Below are 13,930 nucleotides of genomic sequence, written 5' to 3'. Positions count from 1 at the left end.
TCATGTGGACTTTAAGTGACTTCGTTTAAAAAATCAAATTGTTGGTCAGACTAAGTTTTCCTGTAAAAGTGAGCAGTTTTTGGTCAGAATAAGCTGCAAAGCGGATCAAATAGTAAAAATTCTGTTTATGCAAGGCAATGTTTGTGATGTCCCCTGAAAATCAGCTTATTTAGTTTCCAATATAAGGGATGTTCACACCAAGGATGATAACTATAGCAATAACTATAATTATAAAGTTTTAATAATCATTCTAAATAGGGAGGTTCACACCACAGCTATAACGAATGACACAGAAATAATATCATTGGAATCACTTTCAGAAAGATTTTATCCAGCTGATGATTGATAATTCAGAATCAGAATCCACCTGACTTTAAAGAGCTTGAGCATTTAAAGCACAAATCCAGCACGTGCTAATAATAAACAGAACCGTTGGTGTGGTCGACCTATATATAGCCAAAGCTATTGATCCGATCGGCCACTACTAATATAGTTATCTTCATAGTTTCTTTCTCAGTGTGGACAACCCTTTAAAGTTTTGTAGAACTGTCAAAAGTCTTGTTCATTATAATGCAGTGAAACTTTACAGCAACTCTTGAAATCTTATCTGTTAGAATTAATGTTTAAAATGTTTAGTATTCCAGTTTCTTCTTGATCATAAAATCTCTGTTCTCTGTCTAGGAGGAGGGTGTGTATGAGGTTGAGGGAGAAATGGAGGGAGAGGTGGAAGGAGAGGCGGAGTACCCTGCGGTCATCGTAGAGCCAGTGCCCGGTGCACGGTTGGAGCAGGGCTTCGCTGCTCAGGTGCTGGTGTACGACGATGAGACTTACCTGATGCAGGGAGTGGCTGAGGAGCAGGAGGTGGAGACTGAGGTGCTGGAGACAGGTGAGAACACATAACAACTCTTCTCTCTTTCTCTGCTGATTCTCACTCAACCCTATGAGCACACCTGGCCAAGAAATTCAATACACTCTTTCATGCTTCAGCAACACTTAATGGACAAACATACACAGTTTTTAATGAATGCACTCTAAACATAAATGTTCACAATTACACTACCTCATAGGGCTTCATATTTGTTTTATTGATGTAATTTTTATCATGATACTAGAATAAAAAAATACTTATCACATATAATTATAATAATATATTTATTATTATATAATAAGATATTTATACTTTATAATTTATAATTATAATTTATTAATCATTTATGAATACATTTTTATTATTATTATTGTGTAGTCATTAAATGGAGTGGAATGTTTTCCTTCATCTTTGTTCTTAGCTGATCACAAGACTGTATAAAAGACCTGTCTTATATTTATATATATATATATAATCGCCACAAGTCAACTTCTAGCTGTTCAGTACACTATTGAAATCCCCATTTCACACATTTACCACAGCTACCACTGTTACTTAATGTGCTTTTGTTCACATGAGCAAAATGCTCTCTGTTCTAGTGACTGCATGTAAACATATTTTGAATCCTGTGATTTTTGGCTGTGAGAGTTTGTGAAGCCACCGTTTGGAAAAACATCTGACTGTGCATCAAGCATTATGTGTTTATAAACCTTAATTGCGCAATCTAAATACTTTATGGTGGCCATTGATGCACATTAAATGCTGCAGACTCAGACATAGGGAGAGAGTTGACTATAACAGTTATGTCAGTGGTTAGGTATCCTGTTTTTTGGTGCATGCAGACTCTTGTTTGTTATTATATGTAATATATAGAATGCCATTCCTATGGGCTGGGATTTATGGGCTTTTAGTGATGCATCATTTCAGAGGTTAACCACACATGCATGATTCTGCTATAAAATCAACCATGTGGCACAAAGATAGCTTTCTTGTATTGGTTACAGCTACTATCAGCCAAACACAGGGCTGCACTTCTATTTTTACAACCAATTTCTGTAATAGAATTATATTTTACTGATCTAGCAGAGCTTGTCAATTTAAATGGACAGTTCACCCAAAATTAAAAATTTGCTGCCATCATTTGTTCACCCTCATGTTGTCCAATCTATAGTAGATTCATTTGCAGGATATGAAGAACTGACAGCTTCATTCACCGTTCACTTTCATTGTATGGAAAAAAACAAAAACCAAAACAAAACAAAACAAAAAACAATGAAAGTGAATAGTGACTGGGTCTTCCTAGTACCTAATTTAATGTTCCACGTAAGAAGTAAGCAGTACTTGTTTGGAGCAACATGAGGTTGAGTAAATCATGTATAAAATCGTGTTTTATATAGATTTGGTTCCAAGGCCCTGTCTTGTGATGGGTCTCTACTGCCCTCTTGTGGACATTCTTTGAAGATCTGTGCAGAAAATGGTCAATCCTCACATTATATTATACTTATTGTATTACAAAAATACTTATTGTAATACTCATGACAATGCTTAAGACACTTAAAACAATTTTTTGATGTCACATGATCAGTTGAAAGTGCTAAAAAGAATGTTAAAACATTGCAAAAAAGAATATGAAAAAAACTTATACTTGTCATATTCGTGTCTATTCAGAACAGTTATTTTCAATTATTTATATTTATTTCAGATATTTTGAGATCACAGTTGAAAGTGCTTAAAATACAATAGGAAGATGCGTAAGAACATTTTATATATATATATATATATATATATATATATATGAATGCCCTTCTAGATAAGAATAAAATACAAAGTACGACGCTAAAAGGACAGAAATGGAAACGCCTACTGTCATATTCGTGTTATTTTCACTGATTTAAATTCATTTTGTGGAGAATGTGACATTTCTTGTATTGTAAATAGGTATGTTACTCCTCGCGCCAAATATGATTTTTAAAAGATTAAATAAGTAGTTTTTGTAAACGAATACTTGTTCATTCTCTCCGCTGTTGACGTAAATCGAACGTAACGCAGAGCGCGCGGAGGATTTCCTGTGTTTGGCGCGGAAGGATCTGTGCGCGCTGTTGAGTTTGTGGAGATTTCCTGTGGAGGCGGAGTGATCTGCGAGTCGTGCGTCTCTAAACGCTTTCAATGCGAGTCAATGTGAATCTGCACCTCTGGACGAAACATGGCGACGTCGCTGCATGAGGGACCCGCTAACCAGCTCGATCTACTTATCCGAGCAGGTAAAAAGACCAAAGCGCGTGTTCTACCTCGCCAGCGTGGGTTTGTTTGGGGCGCAGCAGAGCAGTGCTCGCGCCACAGCGCTGAGATCCGTGAAGTTGTGCTGTAAAGTAATGGAGGGCATTTCAGGAAGTGATCACCTTGGTTGGCAACCTGCATGGCGTTGCCTAATTTTCTTATCTGCTTTCTTGGAGTGATGAAAAGTAGCGTGAAGGCGTGCATGTTGTGTTATGCGTGATCAGCGTGCACGGTGTTTAGTTTGCACGGCGCTGAGGGCGTTTTAAATGTGGAGTGTGTTAAAATAACGGGTTTCTCTGGAGGTGGTGCGCTGCTCTGAAACCAGGAAGTGGGAGAGATGTTGTCTTTCCTACGTCTTTGCCACGCTGTCTGGAGTCGGAAGGGCATTGAGTTTTATTTTTAACTCTTAAATACAGCCTACTAAAATGTGAATTGTAGTTAATCTGTTGAGTGCATTGTTTTCTTTATAAAATAGCGTCTGAGAGCTTTACGTTTGTCGGTTGGTTTATTTTGATGCCTCATCTTCAAAGGAAATGTGGCATAACGGAGGAAAAACAATATACGCTGAGCAATTACATTAAAACGACATTTTATTTTTTTATAATGTTAAGTTGTATGCAAAACATTAAGTTTGAGTACTAAAATACATGTTTGCTTCATGTCGCAGATGTCCCGTTATCTAAACGTGGTCGCTCTGCTTTCTGCACAGTTTAGCGCTGAATGTTAAGCTCCGTGAGCAACATTTAACGCTTATTTATTTTTTTAAACACCACTTTGTTTTTTTCTGACATGTAATGTGTTGCTGTAAAAGTGTCGAGTGGATATTTTGACTTCTTTTAATGTGAATGTTTGGATTTTAGAGCTAATTTGATGGCGGAAGCATTGTTATTCCACTGGGCTGTCTAAATTATGAGTGACAGCACTCGTCATCCAATAGTATTCGCGCTGCGTTCGAAATCCTACACCTGACCAATCGTCTTGCCTGTTTCTTGGGGCGTTGATTAGGGAATCGCCCAATCAGATTCGGGGCGGGGATTGAGTGGCAGGAAGCTCGGAGAGCGCCTTCAGAAAGAACTGGAGGGAAAGCTCTGACGACTGTAAACACGGAAGTGAGGAGGGACAGCACTACTTTCTTGTGGACCGCTATTTTAGTGATAGAAAAATAGTACCACAATATTCGGTCTCCCGTGTCAGTTGTTGAGCTGAATCATAACTACTACTAATGATTTATTTATTATTATTATTATTATTATATGAATGTTAGTAATGACGTGATTACTATTTAGCAGTTGTAGTATTTTATATTTCAGTGAATCTGTATTCCTTATTCATATTGACATAAAGCATGTTGTATTTTCTGCTTATTTTTAAAGAGGTTTTAATGTTGCTTTGACTTCAGTTTTTTTTTTTCTTCCATATTTGGTATTACAGATCAAATTTACTTTTGAATAATCAACATATCTCTAAAGAAGTTGTTTGGCTTCTTTTTGGGGTTGTTAACTATTAAAAAATAAAAATGGTCAACAATTCTTCTCATGTTCTTCTAAAAGTAAATAATACAGGTTTGAAACAACATTAGGGTTGAGTAAATTATATAATTTTTGAATGAACTAACCTTTTAAATGTACAAGAATTTTAAGAATAAAAATATACTTACAACAACAACAAAAAAGCCTTTTTACAGGAGTAACTTTTTTCATTTTGTCCTAATTGTTTGAAAGCACTCTTATTCTCTTAGGTTTGAAGTGTTGGCAGCCATGTCCATTTTCAGTGTTTTCTGTTAAATAACTACACATTTGTGTCCTGTCTCCAAGGGCAGATCTGTCAGAATACAGGAAGTAAATGCATGCAGGGTCACCCATTCTAGAGGACACCGTGTGTATGTGTTTATGACTGGGACTGCCTAAAGATAGCCCCCGTGAGCAGCAACAGACAAACATAGCCAAACATGGGCAGGGTCAGGTTGTAATGGGACTTGAGTGACGGCTTGGATAGACTGGCACAGGTGCTAGTTGCTCTGAATGTTAACGTCAAAGAGAAATGAGGCTAGAGGTTCTGTCCTATATATGCATGAACTGCTTGTCTGAGATCAGCCTCTCTGCACCTGTTTCTAAATTAGAGCGTCCAAGGAAGTGACTTGTCAGTTAGCAGATTCTTTTATCTGAACTGTCTTAGAGCACACTAATTGGGCTTTGAGTAGACTGATCGCAGGTACGACTCTCGTGGATCTATTTAGGTCCAAAGGCAGGATTTCAAGAAGTCTGCAGTTGCACTTTTGCGTTAATAGGTCCTTACGGGATTTACGCTATATGTTCTCTCACACCCATTTGTGTTGGTTATATTAAGTGATTCAAAACACTCATTCTCAGAGTGCTGCACTTATATGGTCTCATGTCAGCTCTCTTTGAAAATGAATGACTTAGAATCACTGTCTCTACGATCTGTTAACTGTCAGGTAGTGTTTTTGTCAGTCAGTAGTTTAAAGCGCATAAGTACCATATTAAAGTGTCAGTCACACACTTAATTTAGTCTACTTACTAAGTGAATGCCATCAAAGTAACTTATACAACCCTAAAGACTTTTCAGGAGCAAAAAATGTTGATTTTAATTGTTTGATTAAAAAAAAAAAAAGCTGTTTAATTGTAATATATTTTCTATTTTTGACGTATAGCTGTTTCTAGACCAGTTTTTGTCACCCGTGCCCAAACATGTCACTCACTCTGTGGGGTTCAATTGTTTGATTTTTGGATATGATTTTGAGTAACCATGAATGCACAGGTTTTCCACCTAATAGCACCCTCTATTGGCAGTTTAGTGTACAAACATTCAATTTGAAACATGAGGGTTTTTTTTGTCCCTGCAGCCCTCAATGTATATAGCATTTATTCATTTCACTACTGTCCAAAAGTTTGGGGTCAGTAAGATATTTTTTTTTTTTTTTTTTTTTTGAGAGAGAGAGAAAAATTTATATTTTTATTTAGCAAAAACACATTTAATTGATTGAAAGTGACAGTAAATAAGTTTATAATGTTACAAAAGATTTCTGTTTTAAATAAATGCTGTTCTTTTGAACTTTCTATTCATCAAAGAATCCTGAAAAAATTATCTTGGTTTTCACAAGTAATATTAAGCAGCAAAACCGTCTTTAACATTAATAATAATAATAATAATAATAATAATAAATGTTTCTTGAGCACCAAATCAGCATATAAGAATGATTTTTAAAGAATCGTGTGACACTGAAGACTGAAGTAATGATGCTGAAAATTCAGCTTTGCCATCACAGGAATAAATTACATTTTAAAATGTATTCGAATAGAAATCAGGTATTTTAAGTTGTAATAATATTTCCACAATAGTACTGTATTTTTGACCAAATAATTGCAGCCTTGGTGAGTAAAACATACTTTTTTTCAAAAACATTTAAAAAAAATCTTGCCGACCCCAGTCTTTTGAACTGTAGTGTATGTCAACATAACTGACAGATCAAATGATTAACCATAAGAAACCATTCAACTGAGGAATGTAAAAAAGCTGTTTGTCACAGTGTTAACCAGTAAGTTGTATTGAAGTGCGCGTTCAAGGGGTCTTTTCTTTTTCTAGATAAATGCTGGTGTAGACACTTTGCTATTAAATAATGCTATAAAAATGCAATGATACTTTTTGAAATTGTAATATGCACCCAAGAAGTTTACAAGCCAAGTTCAGAAGAATATTAAGTTTTGTTTGTGTGTGTTTTGTCTGTTGCAGTGGAAGCATCAGTTCATGGCTCCAGTGTGCACTGCTCTGATAAAACCATCGAGGCTGCTGAAGCTCTTCTACACATGGACTCTCCCTCCAGTTTGCGTGGAGATCGGAGCCCAGGTGAACAATGCTTTCTCTTCCTCCTCCAATTTTAGCTTTCACATTGCTGTAAACATAATTTCTATAATGATTTGTTTTTCTGCTGTGTAGAGGTGTTTGTGCCTCCATGTATCAATACTTCAGAGTTCCTGCATGCTGCTATGCGACCCGACGTGCTGACAGAGACGGTGGTGGAGGTCAGCACAGAGGATTCGGAGCCCATGGAGGTGGTTACAGTTCTTCAGGAACCTGAGATGCTGGAGACGGAGCCCACCAAGAGAAGAAAATGTGAGAACATAAGAACATATTCAAAGGCTTTTTTGTAAAGGTTACTAATTTTTTAACAAGCTTTTTAACTGTTGTTTGTGTTTCATCCTTTCAGCTGGGCGGAAACCCAAACCCCATCACATTTCAAACGGATCTCCAGATCTGGGCATCAAGAAAAAGTCTAGGGAAGGGAAAGGTACATCCTATACATTGTGTTATTTGCATATGATATGCGTAATGGGTGAAGAAACATCTAGGTCAAATTTCACTCCAAAAATATCAAAAGTACAAATTATAAGGAAAAAGTAAATTTGCACAAAATTATGTGATACTGTAATGTGATCTCATTTTCATTACCATATGATGTATTATTGTTGTACATTGTGTACATCATGATAGTAATCATTGTTACTGAATTAAATAATTTTGGGTGATTTTTCATTACTTTAGAGACACTAAACAATTTGTACAATATATAATTGTTGTTATAAAAAGTAGAATTACACTGCTAATCAAATATTTGGCATCAGATATAATAAGGATGCATTTAATTTCAAACTTGGCAGTAAAATAAGACAGTAAAAATAAGAAATGTTACTTGAGCACCAGATCAGCATATTAGAATGATTTCTGAAGGATAATGTGACATTGAAGACTGGAGTAATGATGCTGAAAATTCAGCTTTGACAACACAGAAATAAAGTACATTTTAAAATACATTAAAATAGAAAAGTTATTTTAAATTGTAGTAATATTTCACAGTATTACTGTTTTGACTATTTTTGATCAAGTAAATACTGACCCTGGTTGCGTTACATGTGTATATAATGAACTGTATTGAATAATTTAGTGTATATAGCAAATTATTATATGATTGTGACATGTTTTTGACAAGATTTGTAAGATCCACCCCAATATTATTTAGTTATTTTTAAATAGAACTTGTTAATAGAACTTGATTATCAGTTATCAGTCGTGTTTTGCCAGTGTCAGTGACTGTTAATTGGCAAATATTTTTTAGATTATGTGGAACTTATGCAATATTTGTGTTTTCTTACAGGAAGTACATACCTGTGGGAGTTCCTGTTGGACCTGCTGCAGGATAAGAACACCTGTCCCAGATACATTAAGTGGACACAGAGGGAGAAAGGCATCTTTAAGCTGGTGGACTCTAAAGCTGTGTCAAAGCTCTGGGGCAAACACAAGAACAAACCTGACATGAACTATGAAACGATGGGCAGAGCGCTCAGGTGAGAGAGAACCTTGTGTGTGCAATTGTCTTAAGATATTGAAGATGGGTTTTGCAAGACATTTCACATGGCTGGAATGCCATATTGACCAATTGGCATCTATAACTGGAACTATTAGATGTATTATTGTATATTTAATTGATGTCTCTGTTTCTCTCTCAGGTATTACTATCAGAGAGGTATCTTGGCTAAAGTAGAGGGTCAGAGGTTGGTCTATCAGTTTAAGGAAATGCCTAAAGACATTGTCGTCATCGATGATGATAAGTGCGACCCTGGCGATGACGTAATCGGAGAGAAGGCCTATGAGCGCGTTCCTCCCTCATCTGACACACTATTGACGACTGACCTCTCCAAAACCCCTGCCATCTTGAGAGGGGGCGGCAGGACTATAGTCCACCCAGGCTCCCCAAAAGCTAAAACTGCACTTACTGCAAGTCCAGTTCAGCGCATCGTAACAGTCTCCACGACAACAGATCCATCACAGCCGTCTCATGCCACCATTATTCCCAATGCACCCAGGTAACCAGATTTAAAGGGCACCTATTATGCTTTTTTTGATTTTACCTTTCCTTTAATATGTAATATGCATGCAATATGTGCATGTAAACGATCTGCATAATTACAAAGTACAAAGTCTACACTGAAACGTGCCTGAAATGCCTTGTTTGTTGTCCTGCCATTTTTAGCTACCAGTCATTATAATTTTTCTCTTTAGACCAATTCAATTAAGCTTGTGAAAAATTTGAATGAAGGTAACAGGCTGTATTGACATTGTACTCTTTGCAGTAGCACTTGTGCAATTCATATCCCTTTTCCTAAGTTGGATATCAGCCTGCACCTTGATTGCAGATTTAGTTGCAGCAAACAGCTCGTGACAGAATGCAGACTGACTGAATGACACTTTCATTTAAGACAAAAATGACAAAAAATTAGAACAGCCTTCTGTCTGTACCGCCTTGACTTGTTTGCTCACTGTTTTGCTATTATTCTCTCGCTTCGACTCATTCTCTAAACTGAACAGCCAATCATAGTTCTCTCTCTTGCCCAACGCCGATTGTACGTGTTGAATCGGCCCAAAAAAACCTGACAGTGTTCGACCAGAGCCAACGGTACAGAACACACCGGGAAAACTTAGTCGGCCAACGCTTAAAAGCGGCCCGATGTTGCCCGACGACTGGCTTTGTGTGTCCCGGGCTTAACACAAAGGCTCTGATTGGGGGATTTTTTTTTCTTGAAATCTGGCAACCATAAGCATGAAAGCTCATAAAAATAGCTCATAATGTTTTGTCTCCTTTATTCGACAAAAACAAAGAGTGATTTTGGTCAAGTTTTTATTTTTTTAACCACATTTCACTCTCGTCTTTTTTCATGAACAATATTGGTAATAGTCACCGTTATTGTTGAATGACGTTGGAGTCGTCTTGTCATTGTCTCGTCTTAGTCATGAAAAAAAAAGGTTGTCAACTAACATTTTTTTTTGTCATCGATTTTGTTAACGAAATTAACACTGTTAGCTACATCACCATGTTACACATTTGCATAATGCCCGCCCACTGGCTGCTTTTACCAATCCTTAAAAAACAATTGGGTAAGTGATTTCGCTATCAAGGAGATGCTGTTTTTTCACTGCAAGGGCCAAAAAACATTGTATGGACTTTCAATACTGACAGCATAGTTAGAGATATAATACTGTTTAGCTGATCAGACAGGGCTTTTTTCCAGAAAGGTGGGTTTTAAGGATAGAGATGTTGAATCGGCCCAAAAAAACCCGACGGTGTCCGACTAGAGCCAATGGTGTAGAACACACCTGGAAAACTTAGTCAGCCAATGCTTAAAAACGGTCCAACATTGCCTGACGGCCGATCGTCGGCTTGGTGTGTCCCGGGCTTAAAGAGACAAGAATTAAAACAGAGCGTTTCAGGCAGAAGGTGAAAAGAGGTGCTGCAGCAAAGTACATTATGAGACACACGTTTTCAAATCATGAAATCATGTTAATGTATTCTAGCAGACCCCAAAAATAATAGTAACAAACTTGTAAATGAGTATAGTGTGGGCACTTCAATTTTCTGAGAAAAAATTGCTGAAAGCAGTCAATTTTTTGACATTGTTTTTAAACGTAATCTTGTGTCCAGAACAGTGCGGTTTGCTATGCTAAAATAGTTATTTTAACTTAAATAATAATATTTCACAATATTACGGTTTTGACTGTATTTTTGATCAAGTAAATACTGACCCTGGTAGCATTACATGTGTATATGATGCATGATATTGAATATGTAGTGTATATAGTAAATTACTATATGTTTGTGACATGTTCTTGACTGAACATGATCAATAACAAAAATTATTGAAAGCAGTCAATTTTTCAACTTTGTTTTAAAACGTAATCTTGTGTCCAGGACTGTGCGGGTTGCTATGCAAGTGCCGGTGGTTATGACAAACTCCTTGGGACAGAAGATCTCCACAGTGGCCGTGCAGTCAGCAAACCCTTCGCTCTTCACCACAGCGCCCACCAATGCCGGCTCACCGACTGGCATGAACGCACCCAAGGTTCTAATCCAGACCATGCCAACGATGGTGCCCGCCACAGCAGAGAATGGTGACAGGATCACAGTTCAGCTCGCCAAGATAATCACCATCCCTGCAACCCAGCTCACGCAATGCCAGCTTCAGGCCAAACCGGGCACTCCCACAGGCATCAATCTGATGGGCGCCCCCCTCGCCGTCCGAGCCCTCACGCCCGTGTCTGTGGCGCCGGGGACGCAGGTGGTCAGACTGGCAGTTCCAGCCCAGCAGAGTCCTGCTCAGGCGAAGACACAGGTTCCCGTTTCAATCCAGACGCAAACTCAAGTCCCAATCTCCATTCAGACAACGTCTACTCCGGTCGCTGTACAGAGTCCGGCGTCAGTCCCAGTTCAGATCCAGGTTCAACAGAGCCAGCTCTCTCCAAAAGCAAAGAGCGCAGCCCAAACCTCAGAGTCCAAACCCAACAGCACTTCTGAGCAGGACAGTCTCACGCAGGAAGCAGTAGAGGTGGTAGAGGAAGATTCAAAACCACAGTTCGCAGCAGAGAGCTGAAGAGTGATGCGCTTTGTCAGCCATGAACAATAATAAATGAATTTATAATCCCCAGATACTATTCAATCACATTCTGGGAATACAAACTGGAGTTGTACAGTTTCAAGTTCAAGTGTGGTTTCATTTTATATATTAAAAAAAAAAGGCAGGCAAAGACTCCAGCCTGTAGTGGCACCCCAATTCTCACATCATGTGAACTAAACCTGGATGTCCGTCATTTCAATTATGAGTTGTTAAAGGGACCAATGTAAAGAACACTACAGTTCTCCAAAAAAAAAAAAAACCCTACTTTGACACTAATGACAGCTAAGCAGAACACTAAGGAGCGAGTAGTTGTAGTAGTCAAGTATGTGAACTTTTGAGGGAGTATAAATTCAACTTTTTATAACTTGTATAAAGATTTTTTTCTTTAACATTAAAATTGCAAGGCAAAACCAGCAGTTTCTTTTGACGATCACTGTGAGTCACGCTTCTGCCCGTGTTTCACAGGAACATGTCGATTCTCCCTCCATCTCTACTAAGAGAAGAAATGGACTTTGTATATAGGAATTATACAGTTTACTGAATTTATAAACAATGCAGCCTTAGAACAGTTTTTTTTTTTTTAAATCAAGCTTATTAAGCTTTTGTGTTAAGCTCATGTTGTGTTGTTGTTGTTGTTGTTGTTGTTGTTTTTTTTTCCTCACACATTGTACCAAGCACAGTATTATTGGCAAGCAAACTGCAAAGCATTTTTTGCATTCTCATTTTAACTTCCTGGATAAAAAAGGCCATACTATTTTGGTGTAATCATATCTGGGTCCAAATTCCGTAACAATGGCAATTTGTTAAAACAGAAGAGAAAAAGAAAGGTCAATCATCAGCATGTATCCTCACTGCAAATACATTTCTAACGAGTTTGTTTTCTTTTGATTTTTATTAGTCCTTAAAGAGGGAGAACAAGATGTTTGTGTTCAGAATAATCTAGTTTGTATATTCAACATTTGAAGTATATTCTATTTTGTTGTACTCTTGTTTCAAAGTGTACTCAAGTAGATTTTACTCAAATACAAAAATATTCCTGACTTTGAGTGTTGTTGTTTTTGATACATGTCAGCTGCAGAACTGTATTGTTTGTTGCATGGTCTTTGTCACCTTTTCACTGTTTCAGAAAAATGACAAATTTGACAGAATTTGAGCTTCGGATATTAATGAGATATGCGACCCTCAGACCGGATGTGATATAATCTAACCAAAACTAGTGAAAAACAAAGTAGGACTTACCAATATTCCAGTAAAACGATATTCTTTAAACTGTATTTTTCTGTAAAATGGATGGCTATGAATATTTGTGTCTGAAATAACTTTTAGAATTGTTAAATTTATGTTGATTAGATAGACGTATTGGCGGTCATTTGTTTTATGTGCATATGTTTATACTACATTTATTTATTCATTAATTTTACATAAGTGGAGGGGAACGACTACCACTAGGGGCTCAAATGGGACAATAGCATCCGAATGTCAGAAATAGAGAAAATGTGACTTTAGGAGACCAACATCTTTCTTTACTCAAACCGCAGAATATTTACAACTAGGAAGAACTACATGTAATATATTTAGAACAGTATTAGGTAGCTATATGTCTATGTTTGGTACCGAAAGAAGACAAGTTAGGCCCCAACTGCACTGAATATATGAGGCACAAATGGAGTTACATTTCACTTAACCCTGTATGGCACACATGTTGATGGCACATTTTTTGGTTCAATTGGGAACATTTGATTGATAAAAAAAAAATTTGGCTCCCCCCACTCCAAAATATCTTTTCAATGTTGTGCAACAATGGTACAGAATCATAGAGAAAATTATCATCAAAATCATTTTTTTTTTTTTTTTTTTTTTTTTTTTTATAAATGTCAAGAAATCATTAAGTAAAAAGGGAAAAACACTTGAAAGACATTGATATACTGAATTTGATGCATGCATAGGTCTGTATCATGTAGTGTGTCATGCCATATAATGTACTTCATATAAGATTTTACTCCGTACAAAACTTCAAAAAGCACTTCTCTGCTGTGAAATAGTGGTGTATGTTACAATTTTTTCACATCACTTTGGGTGTTCCTGCACACCCAGGGACCCTGCATCTTCCCTTCTTATAACACATTATGGCCAATGTGAGGTATTGTCCTAAACATCCTCGAAAAGTACCCCTTATCGCACAACATTGCCCTGAGGCAACGAAAAGAAAAACTGAATTTTTGAACATGGAAAATAAAAAAAACTTCATAAAACCTGACAAAAGTCTTCTCTACACCTTCATACACACACACACACACACACATTTTTTTTATGTACAGTTCAT

At 37.1% G+C, this 13,930-nt stretch overlaps 1 protein-coding gene across 6 annotated transcripts in view; it reads left to right on the top strand.

Annotated features, from left to right (window-relative positions):
• Nucleotides 1–12,647, top strand: part of elf2b (E74-like factor 2b (ets domain transcription factor)) — a 28,061-nt gene extending 15,414 nt beyond the window's left edge. For 5 of the 6 annotated variants that reach the window (XM_051888347.1, XM_051888388.1, XM_051888355.1 and 2 more), the window contains 7 exons: nt 682–886; nt 6,896–7,009; nt 7,100–7,276; nt 7,371–7,451; nt 8,316–8,505; nt 8,668–9,024; nt 10,905–12,647. In XM_051888347.1, the coding sequence (XP_051744307.1) occupies nt 682–886; nt 6,896–7,009; nt 7,100–7,276; nt 7,371–7,451; nt 8,316–8,505; nt 8,668–9,024; nt 10,905–11,583 (1,803 nt within the window). In that variant the 3' untranslated portion in view covers nt 11,584–12,647. Of the gene's footprint in view, nt 1–681; nt 887–2,973; nt 3,130–6,895; nt 7,010–7,099; nt 7,277–7,370; nt 7,452–8,315; nt 8,506–8,667; nt 9,025–10,904 lie in introns of those variants that run through there. The other variant, XM_051888396.1, reaches the window with a different exon arrangement.
• Nucleotides 12,648–13,930: the final 1,283 nt, after the last annotated feature.

The sequence above is a fragment of the Ctenopharyngodon idella genome, chromosome 1 (assembly GCF_019924925.1).
Source record: "Ctenopharyngodon idella isolate HZGC_01 chromosome 1, HZGC01, whole genome shotgun sequence".
In the NCBI taxonomy this organism is placed as follows: domain Eukaryota; kingdom Metazoa; phylum Chordata; class Actinopteri; order Cypriniformes; family Xenocyprididae; genus Ctenopharyngodon; species Ctenopharyngodon idella.
This window is presented reverse-complemented; position numbering and strand designations above follow the sequence as displayed.